Source organism: Anomaloglossus baeobatrachus, chromosome 3, assembly GCF_048569485.1.
Source record: "Anomaloglossus baeobatrachus isolate aAnoBae1 chromosome 3, aAnoBae1.hap1, whole genome shotgun sequence".
In the NCBI taxonomy this organism is placed as follows: domain Eukaryota; kingdom Metazoa; phylum Chordata; class Amphibia; order Anura; family Aromobatidae; genus Anomaloglossus; species Anomaloglossus baeobatrachus.
This window is the reverse complement of record NC_134355.1, coordinates 342869007-342896569: the sequence shown is the minus strand read 5'-3', so window position 1 is coordinate 342896569 and position 27563 is coordinate 342869007. Positions and strand designations below refer to the sequence as shown.

The 27563-nt window shown below is 43.0% G+C and overlaps 1 protein-coding gene across 1 annotated transcript in view; it reads right to left on the bottom strand.

Annotated features, from left to right (window-relative positions):
* The window catches only part of SIM1 (SIM bHLH transcription factor 1), a 179581-nt gene that overhangs the window by 85090 nt on the left and 66928 nt on the right, over window positions 1-27563 (bottom strand). The window contains exon 9 of the mRNA XM_075338382.1: window positions 25624-25771. Within this exon, the coding sequence (XP_075194497.1) occupies window positions 25624-25771 (148 nt within the window). The remainder of the gene's footprint in view (window positions 1-25623; window positions 25772-27563) is intronic.

Sequence of the window (27563 nt, the reverse complement as noted above, 5' to 3'; positions counted from 1 at the left end):
AGCGGCTGCGGGAGCAGTGTGACAGCCATCCCGGTGAATAATTAAGTATGACAAGCTTGTTCCTACCCCTTTGCACCAGATCCTGGTCCCCATAGACTTTATTTGGGGACCGACATCTGGCAAGATACCAGGGATCAATCCCCCGCCGACCCAGAGTCAGCGGGCGATTGATCTGCAAGTCCTTCGAAACGAAGGGGCAAAATGCAAAAAGAATTTACATGCTGCATCTTGGCTGCATCATCAATAATGCAGCCAAAAAAAGATGCACTGTGCAGACAGAAAAATAGAAATCTCATACTTTGCTGGGGAAAGGAAATGCATACATTTGGGTGCATCTTTGTGACCACAAAACTTCAACAAAAATACAGGAAAAGATGCAGTGTGCGCCCATAGCCTTTATTTCCATCACTACCTGTGTCAGAAGTGATGTCACATGGGGGAGCAGAAAGGGGTCCCTTATTAAGACATGAGGTTGTCACATGTCTACCTGGCAGAAATTATAGCTTATGCTGATAATATGCTAATTTTCATTCACTTACAAAGGCTGGAAAAATTTCCGCCATATTGCTTCTATAGCAAAAGTCTAAAAGCATGATCTAACAGTCATCTTATTGCTTGATGTGAACAATACCTTACAAGCAATCAAGAAACAAGCTTACCATGTTTGCCATCACAACCCAAAGCCCTTTTGGTTCACTTCCTCTCCTCACCCACCACAATATGACAGTTGGTCATTGTAAACAGCAGTCGTCTTTGTCATCATCAATTTGACATTAACTGTCAGGTTTTTCTTCTGTCTGTGCCTGAGTTAGCTCAATGCTCCACATCCACCTGCCAAAGCTCTTCCTCCATATCCTGCGGAATGTGACTTTATACTTGAGAGTCCCCAACAGCCCAGGTGGATGAACAAGGAAAAGTATTTTTTCCTTCTTGATCCCCTGTTGCGTACTTGTGAGCATTTTTCCAATATGAATATGAGTGAAGTGACACTGTTCATTCCACAGTTGTCCCTACTGACAAACTTATAAAATAGTGGTAAATGGCCACCAACAGCATAATTGATGGGGCATGGACATAAATTCAAATTAGACTAATAAAATTCTATAGTGTACAGTCAGGCCATCAGGTACAATCGCATATGTTCCAACACTACATATCAGAACAGAGACAATCACATTGAGGGCCTCAGAAAGACCTTTTTGAATCAAGGCTACCACCCAAGAACAATTGAAAACCAGATTACAAGAGCCACCAGAATATCAAGAAATCATCTCCTACATTATAAAACTAAAGAAGAAAACAACCGGGTCCCTCTTGTAGTAACCTACAATCCACATCTGGAGGTGTTTATTAGAGCAGCTGCACGGAAACTACAACCATTACTGCAAAAAGATGCCCGATTAAAATCTATTTTTCCAGACCCCCCACTTCTGTGTTTTAGGCAGCCCCCGAATCTAAGAAGCATCATTGTCAGAATCTCCCTGTCCTCTCAAACAACAACAGGAAAACATCCCTACAATTAGAAAAAATGTAAGACCTGTCCATTTATACTGACAACGGACAAGATAAAGATCCCCAGATCACATCAGGATGACAAGATCCCAGGTACTTTCAGCTGCACCACAACCAATGTGGTGTACTTAATTATATGTACCAAATGTCCAACTGGGGGTCTGTATGTAGGGGAGACAGGACAACAGCTCAGGACAAGGATGAATTCTAACCTCCACACAATTTGATAAAAAGGATGGATCTACCTGTGGCCAAACATTTTTGCAACCCAGACCACAGCATAATTGACATGAAATTGCTGGTATTGAAAGGAAATTTCAAGTCTCAGAGAGACAGGAGACTATGAGAATACAAACTTATGATGACCTTTGACACATTCAGAGTAAGAATGAATGTGTCACATGGATTCATGTCTTTTTACATCAATTAAGAAATGTGCTCCTCAGAGCATCTGGGGGAATCACAGCTCTAGACCAGACCCCAATCAGAGGACAATAAAACTTTCACACTGCTTAGCTATGAACTGCTGCAATATTTATGGCCACAACAGTTTGTCCTCTTGCCATACTGATCATTCTGGTTCACATAACTTGTCTTTTTTACTGCTACATTCTATGTCCTGTTGTGTATAAATATGTGATTCTTCAGAATTTGTGTTAGGCCCCCTTCACAAATCCGTGAAAATCACGCACGTTTTTCACGGACGTGTCACAGGTGCGTATTGTCTTCCATGTGCCGTGTTTATGGCACACGTGTGTTCTCCATGTGTTATCCATGATTACACACGGAGAATGGGAACTTTCTACTCACCTGTCCCTGGCGTTGCTCTCCGTGGTGCTGATCTTCGGTCTCCGACCCTGCCGACTCCCCGCTGCTGCTGCTTCCGTCCCGCAGTGGAGTGAATATGCAATACGCATTAAGAGTGGGGGTCGAAAGCAAGTGCCAACAGCGACAGAGACAACAGTGCTGGAGAAGGTGAGTATAGAAATTCTTTTTTTTTCACAGACACATGTGTTTTCTCCGGTGCGTGTCACATGGATCACATCCGTGCAGTCCGTGTGCGGTCCGTGTGACACACGTGATGCCGGAGAAAAACAGACATGTCTATGTGTAGAGCACACGGTCACACGTATGCTCCATACATATACACGGTCCATAGCAAAACTCGCACGTGTGCGCAGACTCATTGATTTTAATGGGTCTACGTGTGCCCATGTCTCCGACACGTGATGAAACAGACCAAACACGCACCGGAGACACGGACGTGTGAAGGGGGCCTTATACTGAGCCTGATGAAGAGACCTGAGTCATCTCTATTAGTCATAGCTATTATTACCATCTTTTCAGTTAGCCCATAAAAGGTATCAACCACTGAGTACTCTCAGTTCTTTTAAACTAAGAAAACAGGACATGTAAAAAATCACTACTGTGTGTTACAAACACTTTTTGAGATAGTCTAGGGAAAAAAAAATTCTTTCAGCAATATTGGAGGCTCGCTTCTGCATAAGTGCTAAAAAGTGATTGAATTGCAGCACTATAACTACACTAATTAAGCAAACAGCTGCATCTGCCGGCTATGTGTTCCTGTCTGACCCATCGTCAGAGTATAGACACGGTGAGGTCCTATCTCTTTCTATCAAAAAAATCCTGGATTATTTTCTCTTGATTACATACTATTTTCCTTTATTTTTTTTGCTGTAACATGCTAAGACCATGTGCACACATTGAGTATTTGGTGAGGTTTTTTTACCTCAGTATTTGAAACCAAAACAAGCAGTGGAACAATCAGAGATACATAATAGAAACATGAGCACCAATTCTGTATTTTTCACCCACCCCTGGTTTTGGCTACAAATACTGAGGTAAAAAACTTACCAAATACTGAACAGGTACACATGGCCTAATTTTACCATTTCTGCAGCTTTCTCTTCCTATCACTATTGCTAAGCTATGAGCTTTAACATCCTCTCACTATTCAGATTCACTACAAAATGGCTGCTGCACTTTCTACTATGACAGTGTGTTATACTATGTGATGTCATAGCTGCAAAGTATTATGGGGAAGCTGACCGCAACCAAAGTCATGTGATTTCTATGTAGCTTGTACAATATTTTACAATGTGTAAAAATGGTGATGCCATTTCAGGCAATATGGGCAAAGTGAATCACTTTACCAGTGTGCTTTAAAACAATGTTACTTCAAAAATAAAAAATGCTTGTCTTGTTTTCTTATATTCCATATCTACCAACAATAAATGGGGCTGATTTGCAATACTATACATTGCCCACAAGTAAGTAGCCCTTCATTTCTTTTGATATATCAGCCATTCAGCCATTTTCTTGAAGAAGAATCCTCTCGAAATTCTATGATATTGGCTGGTTACAATCCTAAAGTTGACTACATCATGAAAACACTAGAATGATTTCTTTGGAATCAATGGGCTGTAACTTATGTTCCAAAGTTTGGATATTTTGTGGCCAACTCATAAATAGAGATGAGCGAAACTTTGGATGTTAAGTTCAACAGGTTCAGACGAACCTTAAAAAAGTTAAATTTGTGACCCCGACTTGATCTGAACCTCAATGGAAGTCTGTGATTGGGCAGTTCATGACTCCACCCACATGCTGCTAGCCATAAGCAGAACACATCTGCTGATTTTACCCCAAATGTGAACCGTTCAAACACTACAAGTGTCTCGCACATGGCTGTATCACTCATACCAAAGCACTGCGCTGCTCGATTGAGTGGTTTGCACTCGTAACTCACTTGAACTTTGAACCCGACCTTTGTTTTTTTGGTAGTCAGTTTCCAAACCCGAAATCCGAACATCAAACCTCAGGTTTGCTCATCTCTACTCATAAACAGTCTAAAGATATATTTGGGGGCTTGGAAAAATGTCTTTTAGCCAAAAATGAACCTATGTAAAAAGGTATGGCTTTGTTTTAATTCTTTTCTATGGCTTGTATATCACAGTACATAGCCAGCTGCAGAACGCTATATTTAACCTAGCTTTATCATACAGTATAAATGTATTTTTACCATATTCTCTACAAAACAGGTCATAAATTTATTCTAAAAAAATTACCCATGGAATTGTCAGTGTAAAATGAAATATAAAATCCTTACAAGAAGATGACTACAATATGAATGTTAATACTTTGGCTTTACATGGATAAATCTGTAAAGCTATAAAGGGGAAAGACTTGAAGAGATCCAAAGTATTCGGGTAGCTTATTAGTCATAAAACATTTGCAACCTCCTTTTTCACCTCAAATATTCTCTTAGTTCCCTTTCCATTTTTGATAATCTTCTAATTTGAAAATAAATATGATGTAATATTAGATCATGTATCTTCTCTTGCTGTTAACCATTTTTCATAAAACAATCCTTAACCAATACTATAAAAAAGACATATATTCCCCAGAAAAATGGTGTAATAATATGATCACTAATGATGAGTGAACCCAAACTGTAAAGTTCGGGGTCCATACCAGGTCCCTTGTGTCTGTGCATGGACCTTGAACACAGACTTCTCAGGGAAGTCTATGTTACTGTTTAGGTTCAGCCACACAGATAATAAAAAAAGAAAGGAAAAAGAAAGAAAAAATAAAATAAGGAATAAAGCAGGAGTGTTATACTTAGTGAGTCCCACACGCGATTGTAACATTATTTCCGGGTCTGCTCAATAACCATCATACAATCACTGTCAGTCTCTAAGTCTGTGATTGGTTACAGTAAGACCGCACCCTCCCCCTGTGTGACAGCCTCTGTGATTGGTTGGAATCACACAGGCTGTCTGCATCCCTGTAGTGGTATAAAAAGAAATGAATTGGCATAGGGTCCCCCCATATTGTAATAGATACCCAACGCCGATAAAGCGTACAGTTGAAGGTTACAGCCCGCAGCCATGTACTTATCTTGGCGGTGTATCAAAATAAAAGGTGGCTTTTTTAAAATTATTTAAAAAATTGTTTTATAAAATGGCATGCGGTTTCCCCCAATTTTGATACCCAGCCAGGAAAAAGTTGACATCTGGGGCTGGTATTCTTAGGCTGGGGAAGCACATGAATATTGGGCCCCCAGCTTAAAAATAGCAGCCTGCAGCCACTCTGAATTGTCGCATCTATGAAATGGCACAACGTCAGCATGTTGTCTGGCTCATCCCGATTGCCCTGGAACAGTGTCAATTGGGGTAACATAAGGGGTTAGTGACAACCCACAGCTGCCACTAAGTCCTAGATTAGTAAAGGGAGCCATTTATGAGACCACCTCATTACTAATCTGTAAATGAAAAGAAATAACCACAAACATCAAAATAATCCTTTATTTGAAATAAAAAACAAACAAAACACCCTAATTCCCTAAACACTCCTACAGGTCCAAGGTAATTTAGACTATATATAATATAAAAAAGCATACAGTAAATCCTCCATATTTGGAAGTGAGTGTGAATGGCTCCACCTGCACCTGTGTTGCCTCCACCTAGTGGGGGTTTAGCTGTATCCTGCTGGAGTAGTAGTAGTCTTTTGGCCTGAGCAATATACAGCTGCAATTCCATCTTGCTGTAAGTAATGATATTTTCCTTTTTGCTTTTTTATATTATATATAGTGTAGGGACCTACAAGCATGAGGTTCCCGTGACGAGGGTTGTAGGCTTACGTCTTATGGCCATAACGCTAACAAAAAACCTCAAAAACTTTTTTGTACAGGATACAGCCAGGCCCCTTTTTGTTAGGCCTTGCTATTAGAGTTTCTGTCCCTACGTAGCACGCAGTGGGGGTACGGCTTGGCAGCCCGCCTGATCTAATAGTATGGGCGTCACCTAATAGGCTGCGGGTTTGTGACTGTGCGTCTGCTAGTGTGAACAGTGCTCTATACAAGCCACCAGTGTGCAGTTTTACCATCCAGCCATCACCTCCTCCATATTTGGAAGTAAGTGTGAATGGCTCCACCTGCAGCTGTGTTGCCTCCACCTAGTGGGGGTTTAGCTGTATCCTGCTGGAGTAGTAGTAGTCCTTTGGCCTGAGCAATATACAGCTGCAATTCCATCTTGCTGTAAGTAATGATATTTTCCTTTTTGCTTTTTTATATTATATATAGTGTAGGGACCTACAAGCATGAGGTTCCCGTGACGAGGGTTGTAGGCTTACGTCTTATGGCCATAACGCTAACAAAAAACCTCAAAAACTTTTTTGTACAGGATACAGCCAGGCCCCTTTTTGTTAGGCCTTGCTATTAGAGTTTCTGTCCCTACGTAGCACGCAGTGGGGGTACGGCTTGGCAGCCCGCCTGATCTAATAGTATGGGCGTCACCTAATAGGCTGCGGGTTTGTGACTGTGCGTCTGCTAGTGTGAACAGTGCTCTATGCAAGCCACCAGTGTGCAGTTTTACCATCCAGCCATCACCTCCTCCATATTTGGAAGTGAGTGTGAATGGCTCCACCTGCACCTGTGTTGCCTCCACCTAGTGGGGGTTTAGCTGTATCCTGCTGGAGTAGTAGTAGTCTTTTGGCCTGAGCAATATACAGCTGCAATTCCATCTTGCTGTAAGTAATGATATTTTCCTTTTTGCTTTTTTATATTGGCATGCAGAGCCCAACTCGCGAAAATTGTGTCACTGTCCAAATATTTCTGGACATAACTGTATAAGAGTTAATTATCTGACCGGGAAGCAGTGTGAAAGCTGTGCGGATGACTTGGTAAGTATAACTGTCCTGCTTTGCAGCACCCAGCCCTTTTTACCACCTTTTTACAGCATAATGTTCTGGTCCCCATAAACTTATATGGGGTTTGGCATCTGGGTAGATAGTCGAGTTCAAGTCCAGTCCCGAACCAGATTTTTTTTTTCAACATCCTGCCAGACCTGCTGAACCCGAACATCTGCGGATTCGCCCATCTCTAAAAATCACATTTATAAAGGAACATTTTAGATAATTATACTTGCTCTGGTCAAAAAAGAGATGAACTTACATGTTATCTAGTTGGTAACTGTTAACAAGAAAGATTGTCCGCACACAACATCCATTAACGCCTTAAAGACAGCCTCATTTTCCAAATCTGACTAGTGTCAATTTATAATGTAGTAACTCTGCAATGCTTCAACATATCCCAATGATTCTGGGATTGTTTTTTTTATAACATATTGTACTTTGTGTTAGTGGTAAATTTTGGTCTATATAATTTGCGTATATTTATAAAAATATCGAAATTTGGCCAGTTTAATACTTTACATTTTTATGCCCTTAAACTAGATAGTTATACCACACAAAAAAAGTTAGCATATTAGCAAGTAACATTTTCCACTTGTCTACTTTACATAAGCACCATTTTTGGAAACATTATTTTTTTATTCAGAAGGTAGAAGTATTAAACGTTTCTCTTTGCTCCAACAAAACGTACATAATCAATTTTTTTAAGGACCACATTAGATTTGAAGTGACATTGAGGAGCCTATGTGACAGAAAATATCTGAAGTGACGCCATTTTAAAAATGGAACCCCTCAAAGTGCTCAAAACCACATTTAAGAAGTTTATTACCCCTTCACGTGCTTCACAAAAATTAAAGCAATGTGGAAAGAAAAAACTTACATTTAACTTTTACCTCACAAAAATAGCCTCAAATTTAGTATTTTAATAAGGGAAATAGGAGAAATTGGACCATACAATTTGTTGAGCAATTTACCCTTTGTACACAGATCCCCCTTATGTGGTGAAAAACTACTGTTTGGGTGAGCAGCAGGGCTCGGAAGGGAAGGAGCACCATTTGACTTTTGGAACGCAAAATTGGCTAGAAAAGATTATGGACTCCTTTTCATATTTACAGAGTTTCTTATGTACCTAAACAAGTGACTAGAGTTGAGCGCGGTTCACGGTTCGCGGTTCTCCAGTTCGCGGCTCGAGTGATTTTGGGGGCTGTTCTAGATCGAACTAGAACTCAAGCTTTTTGCTAAAAGCTCGATAGTTCTAGATACGGCAGCCTGCCAGAAGCTGGTAACCAAGATAAACATCGGGTATCCAAGCAAAGCGCTTTGGTTAGTAACCCGATGTTTATCCTAGTTAAGTGCAGGAAGCCCACACTTCCTCGCTCAGCTCGCTCCGCCCCCTCCTGCCCGCGGCATGTACACACGTACACACACACACACTCTGCACACACACTCTGCACACATGGTCCTGCTCGGCTTACCTGCGGTGATGAAGTCCCGCCATCCCGACCTCAGCGCTGTCACTGTCCTCCATGGCCGCCGCTTGTCACATCACCTTCTCTCGCTTCCGACCCGAGACTGACTAGCGATGATGTCACGGGCCTCTCGCGATACTTGGCTGTGAAGGCGGCGGTCATTGAACTCAGTGACAGGTGCTGTCAGTGTGCTGGAGATCAGCGCAGGTAATGTACCTCGCTGACAGCAGCACTTGTCATCCCCTGCAGTTACCTGGGCTGACCCATTGATGTTAGCTCAGGTCACTGCATTGCTCTCCCAGCCAATGGGGAACATCCTGCTCTTCATTGACTGGGACAGTGTGGATCGTCATGGCAACCCCTTGGATTACACCAGACCTGGATTTGTTTTTCTTTCTAATAAATTGGTTAAAGAGGGAATGTTTTGGGGAGTGTTTTTTCAAATAAAAATGTGTTTGTCGTCTATTTTTTTTTATTACTGACTGGGTTGGTGATGTCGGGTATCTGATAGACGCCTGACCTCACCAACCCCAGGTCTTGATGCCAGGTGACATTACACATCTGGTATTAACCCCAGATATTACCCCGTTTGCCACCGCACCAGGGCGCGGGATGAGCTGGGGCGAAGCACCAGGATTGGCGCATCTAATGGATGCGCCACTTCTGGGGCGGCTGCGGCCTGCTATTTTTAGGCTGGGGAGAGTCCAATAACCATGGACCTCCCTAGTCTGAGAATATCAGACCCCAGCTGTCTGCTTTACCTTGGCTGGTGATCCAATTTTGAGGGGACCCCTACGTGTTTTTTTTTTTTAATTATTTATTTAATTTAAAATAACAGCGTGGGGTGCCCTCAGTTTTGGATTACCAGCCAAGGTGAGGTTGCCAGCTGTGGTCTGCAGGCTGCAGCCGTCTGCTTTACCCTAGCTGGCTACAAAAATAGGGGGAACCCTACGTCATTTTTTTTTTCATTTTTTTGGCTAAATACAAAGCTAAGCACCCCTTAGTGCCACATAAAAGGCACCAAAGTGTGCAAAATTACAAAATGCAGGAGAGTGGGACATTATGTGTCTTTCTGCCATTATAATGACAGAAAAGACTGATAGAAGTGTACAAGCACAAGAAAATCACCAGAGCGCTCTACGCTGTGAAAAGCAGTACAAAATGGCACTGGAGTGAACATGTGACCGCCTCATGTAGGATGAAGCTATGGATCCTGGGTAAATTTATGCATTTACCCTCCTTCAGTTTTTTTGCAGTACACAAAAAAAACGGAAGGCACACGGATGACAAACAGATGACATACGGACCGTCTACGGAACGGAAACGGATGCCACACGGTTTCACCCGTGAAAAAAAACTGACTGTTTTTTGCAGACCGCAAAAATGGATCGGTCGTGTTAATGTAGCCTTATTCTGATCTGCCGTTTATAAACAGCAGGCAGAAATAAGTGAATAGCGCCCCCCGGCGTCAGAAAATCTCCGGGGTTTCAGGGCTAGCTGAGACCCTGGAGATCATGATTCAGGACGGTTTTTCCGGTCCCCGCTCACGTGATCACAGGTATACATCGTACACCGATGATCACGTTACAGTAAATGACAGCGCCGGTAAAAAATTATTTATCTCCCATCTGGCATGAACAAACACTTCTTCTCCACTTCTTCTCCACTTCTTCTCCACTTCTTCTCCACTTCTTCTCCACTTTTTCTCCACTTTTTCTCCGTTCTTTTTCTATGGTCGGTCTACCCATTAGCTCTGCCATGCATACTGTAGCTCTACACCTACTGCACATGTTACTTTATGATTGACATCTCTTTCGTACCAGAGCTGTCTAAGCCTACTCTGACCCCATATTTGTCATTACTATATTGTCCTTGTACTGTATTATGACATTTGTATCATGTGTTTCATTTCTTGCTGTGTTGCAATTTTTTTGCTGCATCCCAATTGTACCTCTACATTGTTCGAGTTTATGTTATTGTTCTCTCACTCTTATGTGATACTGATTATTGTCATTTTTCATGATTACATGCAGATAAGTCCAATCTGACGAAGGCTCAGGCCGAAACGTCATTTGTAACTTGTTTTGGACAAAAACATATATGCTTATGAAAAAAAAATTTTTCTTAATACGGACCAATAAAGAGTGATTTTGCATTACTATCCGTTGTGACTTACTGACTTAGTCTGGGAGATTTAGAGTGCCGAGGTTACTCACTAATTTTATCTATTATTACCTCTGAGCACCTATATACCAGTGAGCAGAGCTTCCTCTACAGTAGTTCTCCTGATTAGGCATGCCCTTACCTCATGAGCAGGGCATTGCAGCTTTGGTAGCAACCATTACGACATGGACTCTGCTACTGTGGACCTGGGGAGAGTGAGTGCAGATTCATTGCACCCACACTCCTCACATGAAGGGTCCGCACTCCTAGAAAATGGGGGATACGTTCCCTGAGTGTCTCCCCCCCATATTCTAGACGGTCCAGAGTCGTCGTGGGACCCCTTCATTTTTTTTCTTACAATAAATTGGTGAAAGAGGAAATGTTTTGGGGACTGTTTTTTCAAATAAATTTCTTTTGTCGATTTTTTTTTTTTGTTAGTACTGACAGTTTATGATGTTGGGTATCCAATAGACGCCATGACATCACAAACTGCTGGGCTTGATTTCAGGTGACTTTACAGCTAGTATCAACCCGATTTATTACCCCGTTTGCCACTGCACCAGGGCACGGGATGAGCTGGGGTGAAGCGCCAGGATTGGCGCATCTAGTGGATGCGCCACGTCTGGGGTGCCTGCGGCCTGCTATTTTTAGGCTGTGAAGGCCCAATAACTATGGACCTTCCCACCCTGAGAATACCAGACCACAGCTGTCCGCTTTACCTTGGCTGGTGATCCAATTTGGGGGGACCCTACTTTTATTGTGTAATTATTAATATTTATAAAATAATTATAAAAAAGAGCCTGAGGGGACCTCCACATTGGATCCCCAACCACGGTAAAGCTGCCAGCTGTGGTTTTCAGGCTACAGCCATCTGCTTTACCCTAGCTGGCTATCAAAAATGGGGGGACCCGACGTCATTTTTTTTTTTAACTATTTTTTAAATAGAAAAAATTAATGGGCTTCCCTGTATTTTGATTGCCAACCAAGGTAACGGCAGGCAGATGTGGGTGGCAACCCATAGCTGTCTTCTTTATCTGCGCTGAGAATCAAAAATACCGCGGAGCGCTACGTCATTTTTTTAAAGATTTATTTTTACAGCACTGTGATGTCCAGCAATCAAAATACAGGGAAGCCCATTTTGTTTTTAGTTATTTAAATAAATAATTAAAAAATATATATATGGGCTCCTGCTGCATTTTTTGTATTGCTAGCTAAGGGTAATCCAAGCAGCTACTGGCTGCTAACCCCCACTGCTTGGTGTTACCTTCACTGGCAATGGAAAATCCAGGGAAGCATTTTTTATTTTTTTTGCCAAAAAACTACAAAAAAAGGACGTGAGCTTCGCCATATTTTTGTATGCTAGCCAGGTATAGCAGGCAGGTGCTGGAAGAGTTGGATACAGCGCCAGAAGATGGCGCTTCTATGAAAATGCCATTTTCTGAGGTGGCTGACGTCTGCAATTCGCAGCAGTGGGGCCCAGAAAGCTCAGGCCAACCTGTGCTGCGGATTCCAATCCCCAGCTGCCTAGTTGTATCTGGCTGGACGCAAAAATGGGGCGAAGCCTACGTCATTTGTTTTCTAATTATTTCATGAAATAATAAAAAAAGGGCTTCCCTTTATTTTTGGTTCCCAGCCGGGTACAAATAGGCAACTGGGGGTTGGGGGCAGCCGTACCTGCCTGCTGTACCTGGCTAGCATACAAAAATATGGCGAAGCCCACATAATTTTTTCAGGGGGCAAAAAACTTCTGCATACAGTCCTGGATGGAGTATGCTGAGCCTTGTAGTTCTGCAGCTGCTGTCTGTCTGTATGGAGAAGAGCAGACAGCAGCTGCAGAACTACAAGGCTCAGCATACTCCATCCAGGAGTGTATGCAGAAGTTTTTTGCCCACCAAAAAAATGACGTGGGCTTCGCCATATTTTTGTATGCTAGCCAGATACAGCAGGCAGCCACGGGCTGCTTCCAACCCCCAGTTGCCTATTTGTACCCGGCTGGGAACCAAAAATATAGGGAAGCCCTTTTTTTTAATTATTTCACTTATTTCATGAAATAATTAAAAAACAAATGACGTGGGCTTCGCCCCATTTTTGTGTCCAGCCAGGTACAACTAGGCAGCTGGGGATTGGAATCCGCAGCACAGGTTAGCCCGAGGTTTCTGGGCGCCTCTGCTGCGAATTTCAGTCCGCAGCCGTCCCAGAAAATGGCGCTCTCATAGAAGCGCCATCATCTGGCGCTGTATCCAACTCTTCCAACAGCCCTGGAGCCGGGTGGCTTGTTGGGTAATCATAAGTTAATACTGGCTTTGTTTTACTAGCCAGTATTAAGCCAGAGATTCTTAATGTCAGGCACGTTTGACCCAGCCATTAAGAATCTCCAATAAAGGGTTAAAAAAAAGACACCACACAGAGAAAAAATACTTTAATAGAAATAAATACATAGACACATTAGAGACTCTATCTTTATTACCCCCTGTCAGCCCTGCACGATCCTGCTCTTCTGTCTTTCTCGTTCAACAAATGCAGCTCTGCTACATCACTGCTGCATGGGGGAAGACGCTGCTTCCCGTGGAGCATTCACTCCGTGAAAGCTGCACGGGAAGCAGCGTGCAGCCTTCACTCTGTGAGTGATCAGTGCTGCTGGCTGTCAGCGGTAACAGCGGTAACGCTGACAGACGCGTTACCATAGCAACGGTGCTCCCGGAGCCGCGGTTAGCGGTGACGTCACCGCTAACTGCGTTGCTATGGCAACGGTGATCTCCGTTAATGACCGGCTGTGTCAGTCGGTCCCTAACGGAACGGGGAGTCGACCGTGTGCTAGAGCATGTCGCCGGTACACGGCAATACACAAATGTGCACCGTGTACCGGAGAGATGTACTCGCAGGTCCTACATGACGCGTCATTGTCATGTGACCAGTCTGTAGCCAATGAGATAATAGCCACGTGACTGGTCACATGGCTATTTTGACGTCACGATAGGTCCTGCATCTCTGCTGGCAGTGCCGGTCACCGGGAGGATTCAGCGATCATCGGATGGAATAGCGGCAGGAGACAGAGTGCAGGATGGATCGCGGGGACCGGTAAGTGTTATGGCAATGTTTATTAACTGTATGTGTACATTTATAATGCATTTTTATGTGTTTGTGATTGCCTCCCATTATAGCCTATTGGTTCGAGTTTGGTTCGTCGAACGTTCGACGAACCGAACTCGAACGGGAGCTCCGTTCAGCGAACCAACCTCGAGCCAAACCGCGACCGGTTCGCTCATCTCTACAAGTGACCCTATTTTGCAAATTACACCCCTTGAGGAATTTATCTAGAGGTGTGGTGAGCTCTCTCAAGCCACAGATATATCCATTAGTGCCAGCTATATTTTGTCTATCCTGGTCTGGAGAGGTGGTTTTATCCAGACTAAAGCCTGCTTCACACATTTCAATTAAACGTGCGGGACGCACGCAGGTAAGCGGTGTTCATCGTTCCCAGGGTGTCACACACAGCGATGTGTGCTGCCTCGAGAACATTGAACAACCGGACGTTCAGTTTTTAGAAAATGAACGACGTGTATGCGATCAACGTTTTTGCGTACAATCAGAATCACACGTAGGTTTCACATGCTACTACAACACTAACGATGCCGGATGTGCGTCACTTACGACGTGACCCCGCCGACATCTCGTTAGATATATTGTAGCGTGTAAAGCCCATTTTCTGGTGGTTGTAGTGCATTATTATCTGATTTTAGTGATGGGTTCTCAGAGCGAGAGGATGTCAGGAGTTATGCTCCATCAGCCTTATGACTGTACCATAAGGTTGATCCTAGGGGAAAAATTGACCAAGTGCAAACTTTAGAATCTGTATGATACTGAGAGATCAGCTCTCAAAGAGCAAATAACAGAGAGTTTTGCAAAGGGGCACATTAGGTCTTCTTCATTGCTAGTTGCTACTGATTGTTCTTTGTCAAAAGGAAGACTTGCCTGGACTTCCGGGAGCTCAATTAAATAACTGTTCAAGATTGTTATCCACTTCCACTCATTCCTGACCTTTTAAATCAGATTGCTGGTGAATATGGTTCTTTAAACTTGACTTCAGAGGGGCCTATAATCAGATCTGGGTCAAACAGGAGGATTAGTGGAATACAACTTTTAATACGCTAGAGGGGCACTTTGAAATCCTAGTGATGCCTTTTGAGTTTACCAATGCACCTGCATTATTCCAACACTTTGTTAATTATGTTTTTTCTCATCTTTTGGGGAAGTCTGTAATCATTTACCTTGATGACATTCTGATACGGGACTGGAACATGTCAAACAGGTACTACAAATTCTCATAGAGAATAGGTTGTGTGCTAAACTCGAGCAGTGTGTTTTCGCCATATAGGAACTTCCTTTTTTGAGTTATCTAATTTCTGCTTTAGGTTTTCAAATGGATTCCACTAAATTACATACTTTATTAAAATGGGACCATCCTGGAAACCTTAAAGCTCTGCAATGTTTTTTAGGTTTTGCAAATTATTACAGAAAACATATTAAGAACTATAGGAAGACCTCTCACTGACATGACTAAAAAAGTTACCAACTTTTCAAAAACGTCTGAAGATGCTTTGTATAATTTTGACCATCTTAAAAAATGCTTCTCATTGCCACCTGTATTGATATAGCTTGATGTATCTCAGCCTTTTAAGGTGGAGATTGATGCGTTAAAAGTGGGAGTGGGAATTGTGTTGTCTCAGGGTCCATCTCTTGGTAAGCTGCGTCCATGCGTGTTTATCCCTAAGAAACTATTGTTGGCTTAATATAATTTCTATATTTCTAACAGGGAATTACTTTCAATCAAATCAGCATTTTAGGAGTGGCGACACCGTCTGGAGAAAGCTATCCATCCCGTTACAGTAATTACCGGCCATAAGAATCTTCTCTACTTTAAGTCTACAAAGCATCTTACACAGAGACAGGCTCGTTGGTCATTGTTTTTCAATAGGTTTAATTTCTCTGTAACCTTTTACCCTGGTTCTAAAAACATAAAAGCGGGCTTTACACGCTACGATATCGCTACAGCGATCTCGTTAAGGTCATGGATTTTGTGACGCACATCCGGCCGCTGTAGCGATCTTGTTATGTGTGACTCCTAGGAGCGATTTTGGATCGTTGCAAAAACATCCAAAATTGCTCCTCGTTGACATGGGGGTCCATTTTCAAATATCGCTGCTGTCACGTGGGCGAAGTTGTTCCTCGTTCCTGCGGCAGCACACATTGCTACGTGTGATGCCGCAGGAACGAGGAACCTCTCCTTACCTGCCACACGCCAGCAATGAGGAAGGAAGGAGGTGGGCGGGATGTTCGTCCCGCTCATCTCCGCCCCTCCGCTTTGATAGGCCGGCAGCTTAGTGACGTCGCGGTGACGTCGCTGTGATGCCGAACGTCCCTCCCCCTTGAGGGAGGGCTTGTTCGGCAGGCACAGCGACGACGCCGACCAGGTAAGTGCGTGTGACGCTGCCGTAGCGATAATGTTCGCTGCGGCAGCGATCACAAAATATCGGCAGAACGATACGGGCGGGTGCTATCACGTTCGCCATCGCTAGCATCGGCTAAAGATGTCGCAGCGTGTAAAGCACCCTTAAGGCTGATGCTTTTTCCAGGAGTTTTCCAGCAGGTAACCATGTGAGGAACCTGTCCCCATTCTTTAGAAGGGATTGTTGGTATTGGCGCTTAGTACGGATTTTGAGTCTAGATTGCAGAAGCTCAATGTGATGCGCCATCTGGGGTTCCAATGAACAAGTGGTCCCTCTGCATCTATTCTTCAACTGTCTTGGGGGAGCATGATGATTTTGTTCTTGCTGGTCTCCCTGGGGTTAAAGGAACTCTTTATTTCATATTTTGTTGCTTTTGGTGGCCCAAAATTCGGAGAGATGTGGTAGCCTATGTGTCAACCTTTGGTACCTGTAAACCTAAAAATTCTCTGTCTCGTCCTTCTGGATGTTTTCAGGCTTTGATTGTTCCCAGTCAACCTTGGACAGACATTTCTATGGATGTAATAATGATTTATCGTCCTTTGCTGGTAATATGGTCTTTTGGTGATTAGTGATAGGTTTTCTAAAATAATACATTTTATCACCTTACCATCCCTAACTAATGCCAAGACTTTAGCTCAGGTCTTTTTTTGTTAAGCTTAACAAAGTTCCCTTTAATATTGTCTCAGATAGAGGAGCTCAATACATTGCCAAATTTTTGAGAGCTTTTTGTTCTGGGTTAGCAATTAAGTTAACACATTCTTTAGTGTACAATCCTCTGTCTAATGGGCAAACTGAATGTGTAAATCTGAATTTCGAGCAGTACTTATTTTGTTTGTATCTGATAACCAGGAAGGTTGGTCATCTTTCCTTTATCCCGCTGAATTTGCCATTAACGATCATCATCATGAATCTACTCTACTGGGGTATCATCTTTTTTTCTGCATATGGTCAGCATCCTCAGTTCTGTACACTTTAGAAGAACACTCATCAGGGGTACCCGGAGAGAATTTATTTGTCTAATCTTTATCGTCTACATGAGAGATACTTCAGCAACATTTGCGAGACATGGGTTCTAATATAAACGAGTGGCTGATTTTAAATGTGTGCCTGGTCGGGATCTCGGAGTGGGTGATCTGCTGTGGTTGTTTACCAAGAACATTTAAACTCAAAATAACTTCATTGAAGTTAGGACCTTGATTTAGTGTTCTGTATAAAATTAATGTAGTGATTAATCCTGTTTCTTTCCATCTGGCATCAATTAAAATCTATAATGTATTTCACAGGTTTCTATTAAAAAAAATATATGGTTTCTGGAACTTTTCTTCCCTTACATCCACCTCAGATCTTAGTTGAAGGGTCATTAGAATTATAGGTATCCAAAATTGTTGATTCTTGTTTCATTTGCCATTTATTGCAATATTTAATTCATTGGTGGGGTTATGGTCCTGAGGAAAGGACTTGTGTACCAGCCTCTGATATGCATGCTGAGGGCCTGGTTAGCATTTTTTAATATCTTTATCTTGAGAAGTAGGGTTCTGAGGGTCCAGAGGGAGGGATTCTGCCACAAGGAGGTTTTTGCAAGCATCGTCGAATGTCACTTCGGTGTCAGGATCTTTGGAAACTCCAGATTCTAGGACTCTGCTTCTATCTTATATGATGTCTGTCATCAGCACAGGGAGAATCAGGAGTAGACACACAGACTTGTCGTTCAGAGACAGCCTAGCAAGAGTTAATCTCTGCTGGTCTGCTTGTTAATCTCTTTTAATCACATGCTTTGGGAGAGTCTGTCATAGTCAATCCCATACTATATATGCTTACATTAGTGCCAGCTATTGCGTGTCTATCCTGGCCTGGAGAGGTGGTTTGATCCAGATTTACTGGTGGTTGTTGTGCATTATTGTCGTGAGCGGTTATGGTGTTAACTCATATTGTCCTATTGCTGCTGCCTTACTTCTCTTGCTTTTCTCCTTTTCTTACTGTTTATTCCTGTGAATTTGCAGTGTGTCTGAGTTTTGGTTTTTCCTTGTCTGTCTAAATCTGGGTTTCCATCACACTCCTGTCCCTTCCTTCCCTGGGGGGAAGGAACAGATTAGCTCTAATCAGCAGTATAGCGATACACAACACTCAGGCATCTCCACCATTAGCAGTAACCCTGAGGACAGAAATAGTCTAGGGTCCTCTAGTGTGAGGTACAGTATAGGAGACCACTGTTCCTCATTATCCTACAGTCACATTGTGACATATATATGTCATTTGTCATTAAGAGGTTAAACTAGCATGACAAATATTTCTGATCTTTCATTAATATTCCTAAAAATAGATGATGTGGAGATGACTACAAACCAGTATTGTATCACTCCACTGGGTTAAACCTCACAATGAGTTCACTTGAAAAGCTATATGCAGATGGAGGGTTTTTTTTAGGTTTTTGGAGTGGGGTCACTCCAAAAAAAGTATCAAAAATCACTTAAAAACCGCGTGTAAAACGCTTCCTATTCATTTCTATAGTAAAACCACTTTGCTGTTCTCATGTTGAGTGGGGGTTTTAGCTCAAAGTAAAAAATGCTTGTTGGGGTAAGAAGAAAGTGCATGGCACGTCTTTATAGTGACTCCTGATGGAACTGGCTCCAAACTAGGCACAATGCAATGAAAAAGCTGCAAAAAAAACCTTCAGAATACAATGTTTCAAAAACTCTTCAATACTGCTTCAGGAAATACCAGAAATAAAAACTATTCCAAAAACTCATCAAAAAAGGGAGCATTTCCTGAAATGGTTTCAACTATAAAACTTGTAGTTTTTAAACACCTAAAAAAACGTTATGTGCTCATAGCTCTATAGTGAAGAAATTAACAATCTTAAATACATCTGACACTTCAATCAAGCATGCTAATGCCTGCTTTACACGCTTCAATAAATCTTTCAATCCGTCGTCGGGGTCAAGTTGTAAGTGACGCACATCCGGCATCGTTCGTGACGTATTTGCGTGTGACACCTATGTGCGATCAAGATTGAACGTAAATACGGTGATCGCATACACGTCGTTTATTCCTCATACTTTGGACGTTTTGTTGTATGAACCTAGTCAATTGAAACGTGTGACAGCCCTCATACGATTTTGATGTCTGAGGCTATGTGCGCAGGTGTGCGCTCTGCACCGCAGCTTAAAAAAGGTCCGCTTCAGAGCGCAGCTGAAAAGTTGCGTTCTGAAGCACCTCACAATGTCTGTCATTCACTAATCTCTGTCAGTCGGTCACTATCTCTGTCCCTCTCTCTCTGTCCATGTCAGTCTATCCCTCTTACCCCCTCTCTCATACTCACCGATCCCCGATCACCGGCCCGGCTCTGCACGGCATTCACACTGCTCCGGCGGCTTTTACTGTTTTGAAAAAGCCGGCCGCCCATTAAACAATCTCGTATTCCCTGCTTTCCCCACCCACTGGCGCCTATGATTGGTTACAGTGAGACACGCCCCCACGCTGAGTGACAGGTGTCACACTGCACCCAATCACAGCAGCCGGTGGGCGTGTCTATACTGTGCAGTGAAATAAATAATTAAATAATTAAAACAAACGGCGTGCGGTCCCCCCCAATTTTAAAACCAGCCAGATAAAGCCATACGGCTCCAGGCTGGTATTCTCAGGATGGGGAGCACCACGTTATGGGGAGCCCCCAGCCTAACAATATCAGCCAACAGCCGCCCAGAATTGCCGCATACATTAGATGCGACAGTTCTGGGACTGTACCCGGCTCTTCCCGATTTGCCCTGGTGCGTTGGCAAATCGGGGTAATAAGGAGTTATTGGCAGCCCATAGCTGCCAATAAGTCCTAGATTAATCATGTCAGGCGTCTATGAGACACCCTCCATGATTAATCTGTAAATTACAGTAAATAAACACACACACGCCCAAAAAATCCTTTATTAGAAATAAAAAACACAAACATATACCCTGGTTCACCACTTTAATCAGCCCCAAAAAGCCCTCCATGTCCGGCGGAATCCAGGATGCTCCAGCGTCGCTTCCAGCGCTGCTGCATGGAGGTGACCGGAGCTGCAGCAGACACAGCCGCTCCGGTCACCTCCACAGAGCAACTGAAGACAGCCGCGCGATCAGCTGAGCTGTCACTGAGGTTACCCGCTGTCACTGGATCCAGCGGTGGATGCAGCGGTGGCCGCGGGTAACCTCAGTGACAGCTCAGCTGATTGCGCTACTCACCTCAGTTGCTGCGTGGAGGTGAGAGGAGCGGCGGTGAGTAGCGCGATCAGCTGAGCTGTCACTGAGGTTACCCGCGGCCACCGCTGCATCCACCGCTGGATCCAGTGACAGCGGGTAACCTCAGTGACAGCTCAGCTGATCGCGCGGCTGTCTTCAGTTGCTGTGTGGAGGTGACCGGAGCGGCTGTGTCTGCTGCAGCTCCGGTCACCTCCATGCAGCAGCGCTGGAAGCGACGCTGGAGCATCCTGGATTCCGCCGGACATGGAGGGCTTTTTGGGACTGATTAAAGTGGTGAACCAGGGTATATGTTTGTGTTTTTTATTCCTAATAAATGATTTTTTTCGGGTGTGTGTGTTTATTTACTGTAATTTACAGATTAATCATGGAGGGTGTCTCATAGACGCCTGACATGATTAATCTAGGACTTATTGGCAGCTATGGGCTGCCAATAACTCCTTATTACCCCGATTTGCCAACGCACCAGGGCAAATCGGGAAGAGCCGGGTACAGTCCCAGAACTGTCGCATCTAATGTATGCGGCAATTCTGGGCAGCTGTTGGCTGATATTGTTAGGCTGGGGGGCTCCCCATAACGTGGAGCTCCCCATCCTGAGAATACCAGCCTGCAGCCGTATGGCTTTATCTGGCTGGTTTTAAAATTGGGGGGGACCGCACGCCGTTTGTTTTAATTATTTAATTATTTATTTCACTGCACAGTATAGACATGCCCACCGGCTGCTGTGATTGGGTGCAGTGTGACACCTGTCACTCAGCGTGGGGGCGTGTCTCACTGTAACCAATCATAGGCGCCGGTGGGCGGGGAAAGCAGGGAATACGAGATTGTTTAATGGGCGGCCGGCTTTTTCAAAACAGTAAAAGCCGCCGGAGCAGTGTGAACGCCATGCAGCGCCGGGGATCGGTGAGTATATGAGAGAGGGCTGCTCAATTCAGTTACTCAGGAGTTTAGCGGTCACCGGTGAGTCCTTCACTGGTGGCCGCTAATCAGGACGCGACACAGACAGAGCCGCAGCATGGCAATGAAGTCGGGTGAGGTTCACCCGAGTTCATTCTGACAGTGCGGCTCTGTCTGTGTCTGCTGTCATCTGCCATTCAGCTCTGCTACATGGCTGTCTGTGTCTGCTGTCAGCGGCCATGTAGCAGAGCTGAATGGCAGATGACATAGTAAAAACGCATCCCTACACATTACACACACTTGGCAAGTCAATAAATTAAAAAAAAGGGTGCCCAATGTATACGTCACAGAGCACATGATCTAAAGGATCGCACACAAAATTGATCAATTTAACATAGACTACTAACGCACGTGTGACAGCAAATGAACGACCTACGTGCAATCTCATTCAATCGCATATGCGACCTGGGCGTGTCACATCGCATACGAGATCGCATACCTAATTGTAAAGTGTAAAGCTGGCTTAAGTCCATCACTGCGCTTCTAGAAAAAAAACATACTGGGATTGTAGAATCATAATAAAACCAAATTGCTATCTTGTAGATTAAAGTAAAATAATGTCTCTTTATAGACAGACATTACAATTGCCAGTCTACTATACACACCCCACCCTTCCTTGGTATGCCCCATACATAGCTTTGCCTAATTAACCAAACCACTAGAAAAGTAATGTGATAATTAGCAGGTACTACTACCTAATCGAAATCTGTCATGTGATATATACAATATGGTTTTCTACAGATTCTCAATTCTAGGAGTTTGTGAAAATGTTCTGGCAATATGATAGGGGAAAAAATGGAGAATGTTTCTTATTTGAATAATATTCCAAACTAAATATACTTTTTTCCAGACACGCTGACATTAGCTTTTCCTCCAAACTCCACTATAATCTATAAGTAGCAACTGAGGCAGAGCTATCCGGTAGGTGCCTCTTACTCTGTATAGTTTCTAATATTACATCAAGTCTGTCCACCCAGCTTAACCAATCGCAGCTTTTATTTTGCCAGTTTACTGTTTTCAAAATAAAAGTTGAATTGGTTGCAGGTATAGTATAGAATATATAAACAAGGTACAGTTGTCTTTATATTGTAATTATAACACATATTGATGGAAATATTCATGCATTAATAAGTAAAATCATTGATGGTTTAGTGACTTGATCTTCTGTGATTGTTACACTTCTTAACACTAAAGGGGGCTTTACACGCTACGATATCGTTAATGTTTGGTCGCCGGGGTCAAGTTGTTAGTGACGCACATCCGGCGTCATTAACGATATCGCAGCGTGTAATACTTACCAGCGACCTTAGGCGACCTCAAAAATGGTGAAAATCGTTCACCATGGAGAGGTCGTCCCAAAGTCAAAAATCGGTAAGGGTTGTTTAGCGTTGTGGTTCATCGCTCATACGGAAGCACACATCGCTATGTGTGACACCGCATGAGCGAGGAACGTCTCCTTACCTGCCGCCGGCCCCAATGAGGAAGGAAGGAGGTGGGCAGGATGTTACGTCCTGCTCATCTCCGCCCCTCTGCTTTGATTGGCCGGCCGCTTAGTGACGTTGCGGTGACGCCGCTGTGATGCCGAACGTCCCTCCCCCTTGAAGGAGGGATTGTTCGGCAGTCACAGCGCCGCCGCCGACCAGGTAAGTATGTGTGACGCTGCGTAGCGATAATGTTTGCTACGGCAGCGGTCACAAACAATCGCATGCGCGACGGAGGCAGGTACTTACACGGTCACTATCGCTAGAAATTGCTAGCGATATCGCTACCGTGTAAAGCCCCCTTAAAATTGCAACAAAAAGAAGGAATAGTAGTGGATTTGGAAATCACAGGATCGATAAACATGGTATGATATGCAAATGATGAAAAACTTAAAATTAAATTTTTAAACATCTCAATTTATTCAATATTGAGTGTGGGCGCCATTTGCTGAAATACACACACACACCATGGTTTACTATGAGGTATCCAGCTCTCCACAATGACCCAGTTATTCTGCAATCATTAGTACAGACAGAGTCATCTCTGCCAGGATGTGGCATAATCCAGCTTCACAAGTTTGCAGTATTCTTTATTAGATTACATTAAAGTTAGGGAGATACTTAGCCAGTGTCTGCAGTAAATAGCATTCTACGTGTTTCAGATGTCAAAGCATCCTTAGTCATCCTCCTATTATACAGTGAGGTTATTAGTGGTTGCCTGATGAATATTCTGCCATGCTGAGTGCAGCTGGACATGTTCATCATCACGATCCACTGCCGGCAGCTCACTTTGAAATTACCAACTAATAACATACCAAATGTGCTTGATTGCAGACAAGTGATTCTGCAGGCCATGGTAGCACATTCAGGACCGCCACGTTGGTCAAAATGACGATGTCATGTTAAAAAATGAATTCTAGTACTTTTTCAGAAATTGACATATAAAATCGGTTCACAAAAAAAATCAATGTAACACTGAGTTGTTTTTGAACCTGCAATGAATTAAGAATTCTACCTATTGTACATTCTGCCTCCACTCAATATATTCCTGGGAGTAAGACCAATATGATGATCTCTCATAAAGGCCTCTTCATGGCATTGCCCATGTGTCTCCAGGCCAATCTCTAGCTATCAGTGCATCCAAAACAAAAGTGAGACTCATCACTGAAGAGGCTAGACCTTTGTTACAGCCTCCATTGCCATATTGCTCTGCACCATGATAGTCTTTGAGAGCTCTGAAGTTAAAAGAACACCTGTAGCTGAACGTCTGTCTTGTAGCCAAATGTTATGCAAATGACTCCTGAAGATTCATGTAGACACTGAACGTTAGGTTTGGTGTGTGGCATTCAATTTAATTTACAGTATGGAATGGATTAATTTTGCAACCATTGGTATGTCATTTCAACAAAGTGACCCAAAAGCTCTTATTCAACACAACATGAGGTTACCTGTTGCTTGTACGAATGCGAGCAGCCTGTGTAACTAAATGTGCAATCATGGCCTATCGTGTCTGTAGCATTTGGAATTGCAAAGAAGTAAGCTGCCAGCAACAGATCTTGATGATTTGTGTGCCCAAGTGCATTCAGCTTGGCAGAAAATTCCTCACACAACCATTAATAACCTTACTGAATACATGCCAAGGCATGTAATTGAGTGTATTTCTGCACATGACGTTCATACTCGATACTGAAAAAAATCAAGATGTTTTTAAAATTTTGTTTACATTAATTTATCATTTGCAGATCATTGACATGTCCATTGATCGTGTGATTTCCATATTTAATGACTTTTTGACTTGACTTTCAAGACTTCTTGGTGTTTCCCTGTTCAGGAGTGTAAATGGAAGTATAGTCGGTATCTAATAATCTTGCACAACCTGCCATAAAAGAACTACAGGTATGCTAAATCTTTTGACCCACCTCTGGTGGTTTTCATGGGGTCATATCAGGAGCAGGGAGTACTTTTGGAGATTAATTGCATTTGACAAATGTATTTATTTTAGGACTTAAAGCCATTGAGCTATGATTGATACTTTGGGAATAATCATTTAAATACATATATAAAAAGTATAAAGAACCGATTCTATATTAATGCAAAGAGTTGACCTACTATAGGCTTCTGTGACCAGACTCCGCAGGTTCTTGGGTCAGCTGAGCAGAGATATGGTACTAATGCCTTATAGAGAACACTGGTTACAGTGCAGATACTGGATTCCCATGGAAAATATTTGAACTAGAAGTGCCGCTATGCTCTTATGAGCCAGATTTCTTTTAAAGTGCACATCAATGACATCTAACTACAGACTCTTGCAATAAATAAGCTATGGATTAAAAAATATATTCCCTCACTTTTATTTTTATGGATTTATTGGCCAATCTGGTTGAAATTAAGACACTCAGACTGTTCTGTACTGAAGAAAAACAGATGTCTTGCTTAAGTGCTATATAAATATCCCAATACATTTAACGTGTGAACCATGAAGAACCAACAAAGACATTTTTCCCTCAGTAATGCCAGCCAAAAACAGCAAAACATTAGCAAATAAAGACACTTTTTCAGCCACAATGGAAAATAAAGATTCCCCACTTTACTTACGTGAGAACATAATTCACACTGACGATGCAGTGAGGTCTGGAGGATCGGCTGTTGTGCACAATTGTAGCATAGCTCTGTACCCACACCCAACCGCCGTGTTTCGCCAGAAACCGATAGTACTTCGTGGTGACTTGACCTTTTACTAGCACTGCAAAGAAAATCATAAAGACAGATTTTGTTGGAGTCCAATTTTGGAATCTCTATAGGTTTTAAACATTATCTCATGTAAAAGCTTTTCAGTAAAGATGTAAGCAATAAAATCATGATTTCACAGACTTTAGGTAAATCAGATGACAATTGTTATGTAAAGTAGGCTTTTAAAATTCAAAACTTTCTTCACAAAAACAAATGTAGTTATGTAGATTTTATGGCCACATATTTCATTACTTGTGACTAAGTGTATAAATGTTATTACATATCTCATTTTGAAAGTGCCAATTCACTTTACAAAATTGTCAGAGCTATGTCTTCTTTTCCCCCATATGTATGAACACTCAGCCAAGGGAACAATCATTTGTTTTCCATAGGAAGACCACGTGTAGCCATCATTACATATAAGCTTGAGCTCCTTTTCTTTTGCCAGCTGCCTAGATACGTCTTACATACCTATGCCTTTCTACACTATTGCAGTGGAGCGCACCCGCATTTTCCAGTTTGGTATGGTCCATAGGAAAAAAGAACTTAACTGCTGCCAGACCTCTTGGGCAGTGGCATATCTGCCAGTAGAACAAAAGGATCCATAGCTTGAAGTCCAACTACCCAACCTTTATCTCATATCATCACTTTGGGGAGAAGGAGGTTCTTGTAAACATTAGATTAAATTCTGCTAACAATACATAAATGTGTACAGAGACCTTTAACTTTACTATGTGTCTTCCTACACACACCTATTCTAAAAATAATCTATATTGAAATAATTCTCTGGCATAATATCAACAAAATTAACCAGATCTTGGAAACATTTTTGGGTCACATCTGACCATTTGGCTGTTCCTATCTGACTATTCAGTAGATGTCCCTTACAACGTGGTAACCTCCTTCCTCCCATACCTCCCTCCACTCCTCCTCTCGAAGTCTCCATTTCACCACTATCTGCATGCTCAGTGTAGCAATGAAGCAGTGTATTGGGTGAACGAGGCTAGGTGAGTAGTTTGATTTTTATAATTTTTTATGGGCAGTCAGTAGTTGAAGGAACCTGTGTGGGCCATTATACTTTGTGTGGGGACCATTATACTGTATGAAGGGAAGTTGCAGGGGATATCACACCGTGGGGGGGATTTGTGTGGGAAAGGTGGGCTGTGGGGGAATCTTAATGTGTTGGAGCATGATTCTGTGTGGGGTAATGTTAGGGCCTTCATACTGATTAAAAGGGCAATGGGGAATCATGCTATATTGGGGAATGTGGGAGCCATCATACTGTGTATGGGGAAGCTGTGGGGGTATCATACTGTGTATGGGGAACTATGAAGACTCATGCAGAGTGTGATATGGCTATTGTGCATCATACTGTGTGGTGGTTGTGCAGTCCATCACATTGTGTGGTGAGTTTGGGGGCAATCATTCTCTGTGTGGAGGGCAATCATACTATGTCGGCTGCAGGGATAATAAACAGTGTGGGTGGGAGCCATCATACTGTGTGTGGAGAGTTTGGACATCATCATGCTGTATGTTTGGGATCTGTGGGAGCATCAAACTATGTATAGGAAACTGTGAGGACATCATACATGGTATGACAGGACTGTTGGGCATCAAACTGTGTGGTGGTTGTGTGGTCTATCACACTGTGTGGGGAGTTTCGGGGGCCATCATGCTGTGTGTGGTGGCCATCATACTATGTGGGTGGCTGCAAGGGTAATAAATGTGTGGGGAGGGCCATCATGCTGTGTGTGGGAGCTGTGGAGAAATCATACTATATGTGGGACACCATTCTGGGGGAGGTG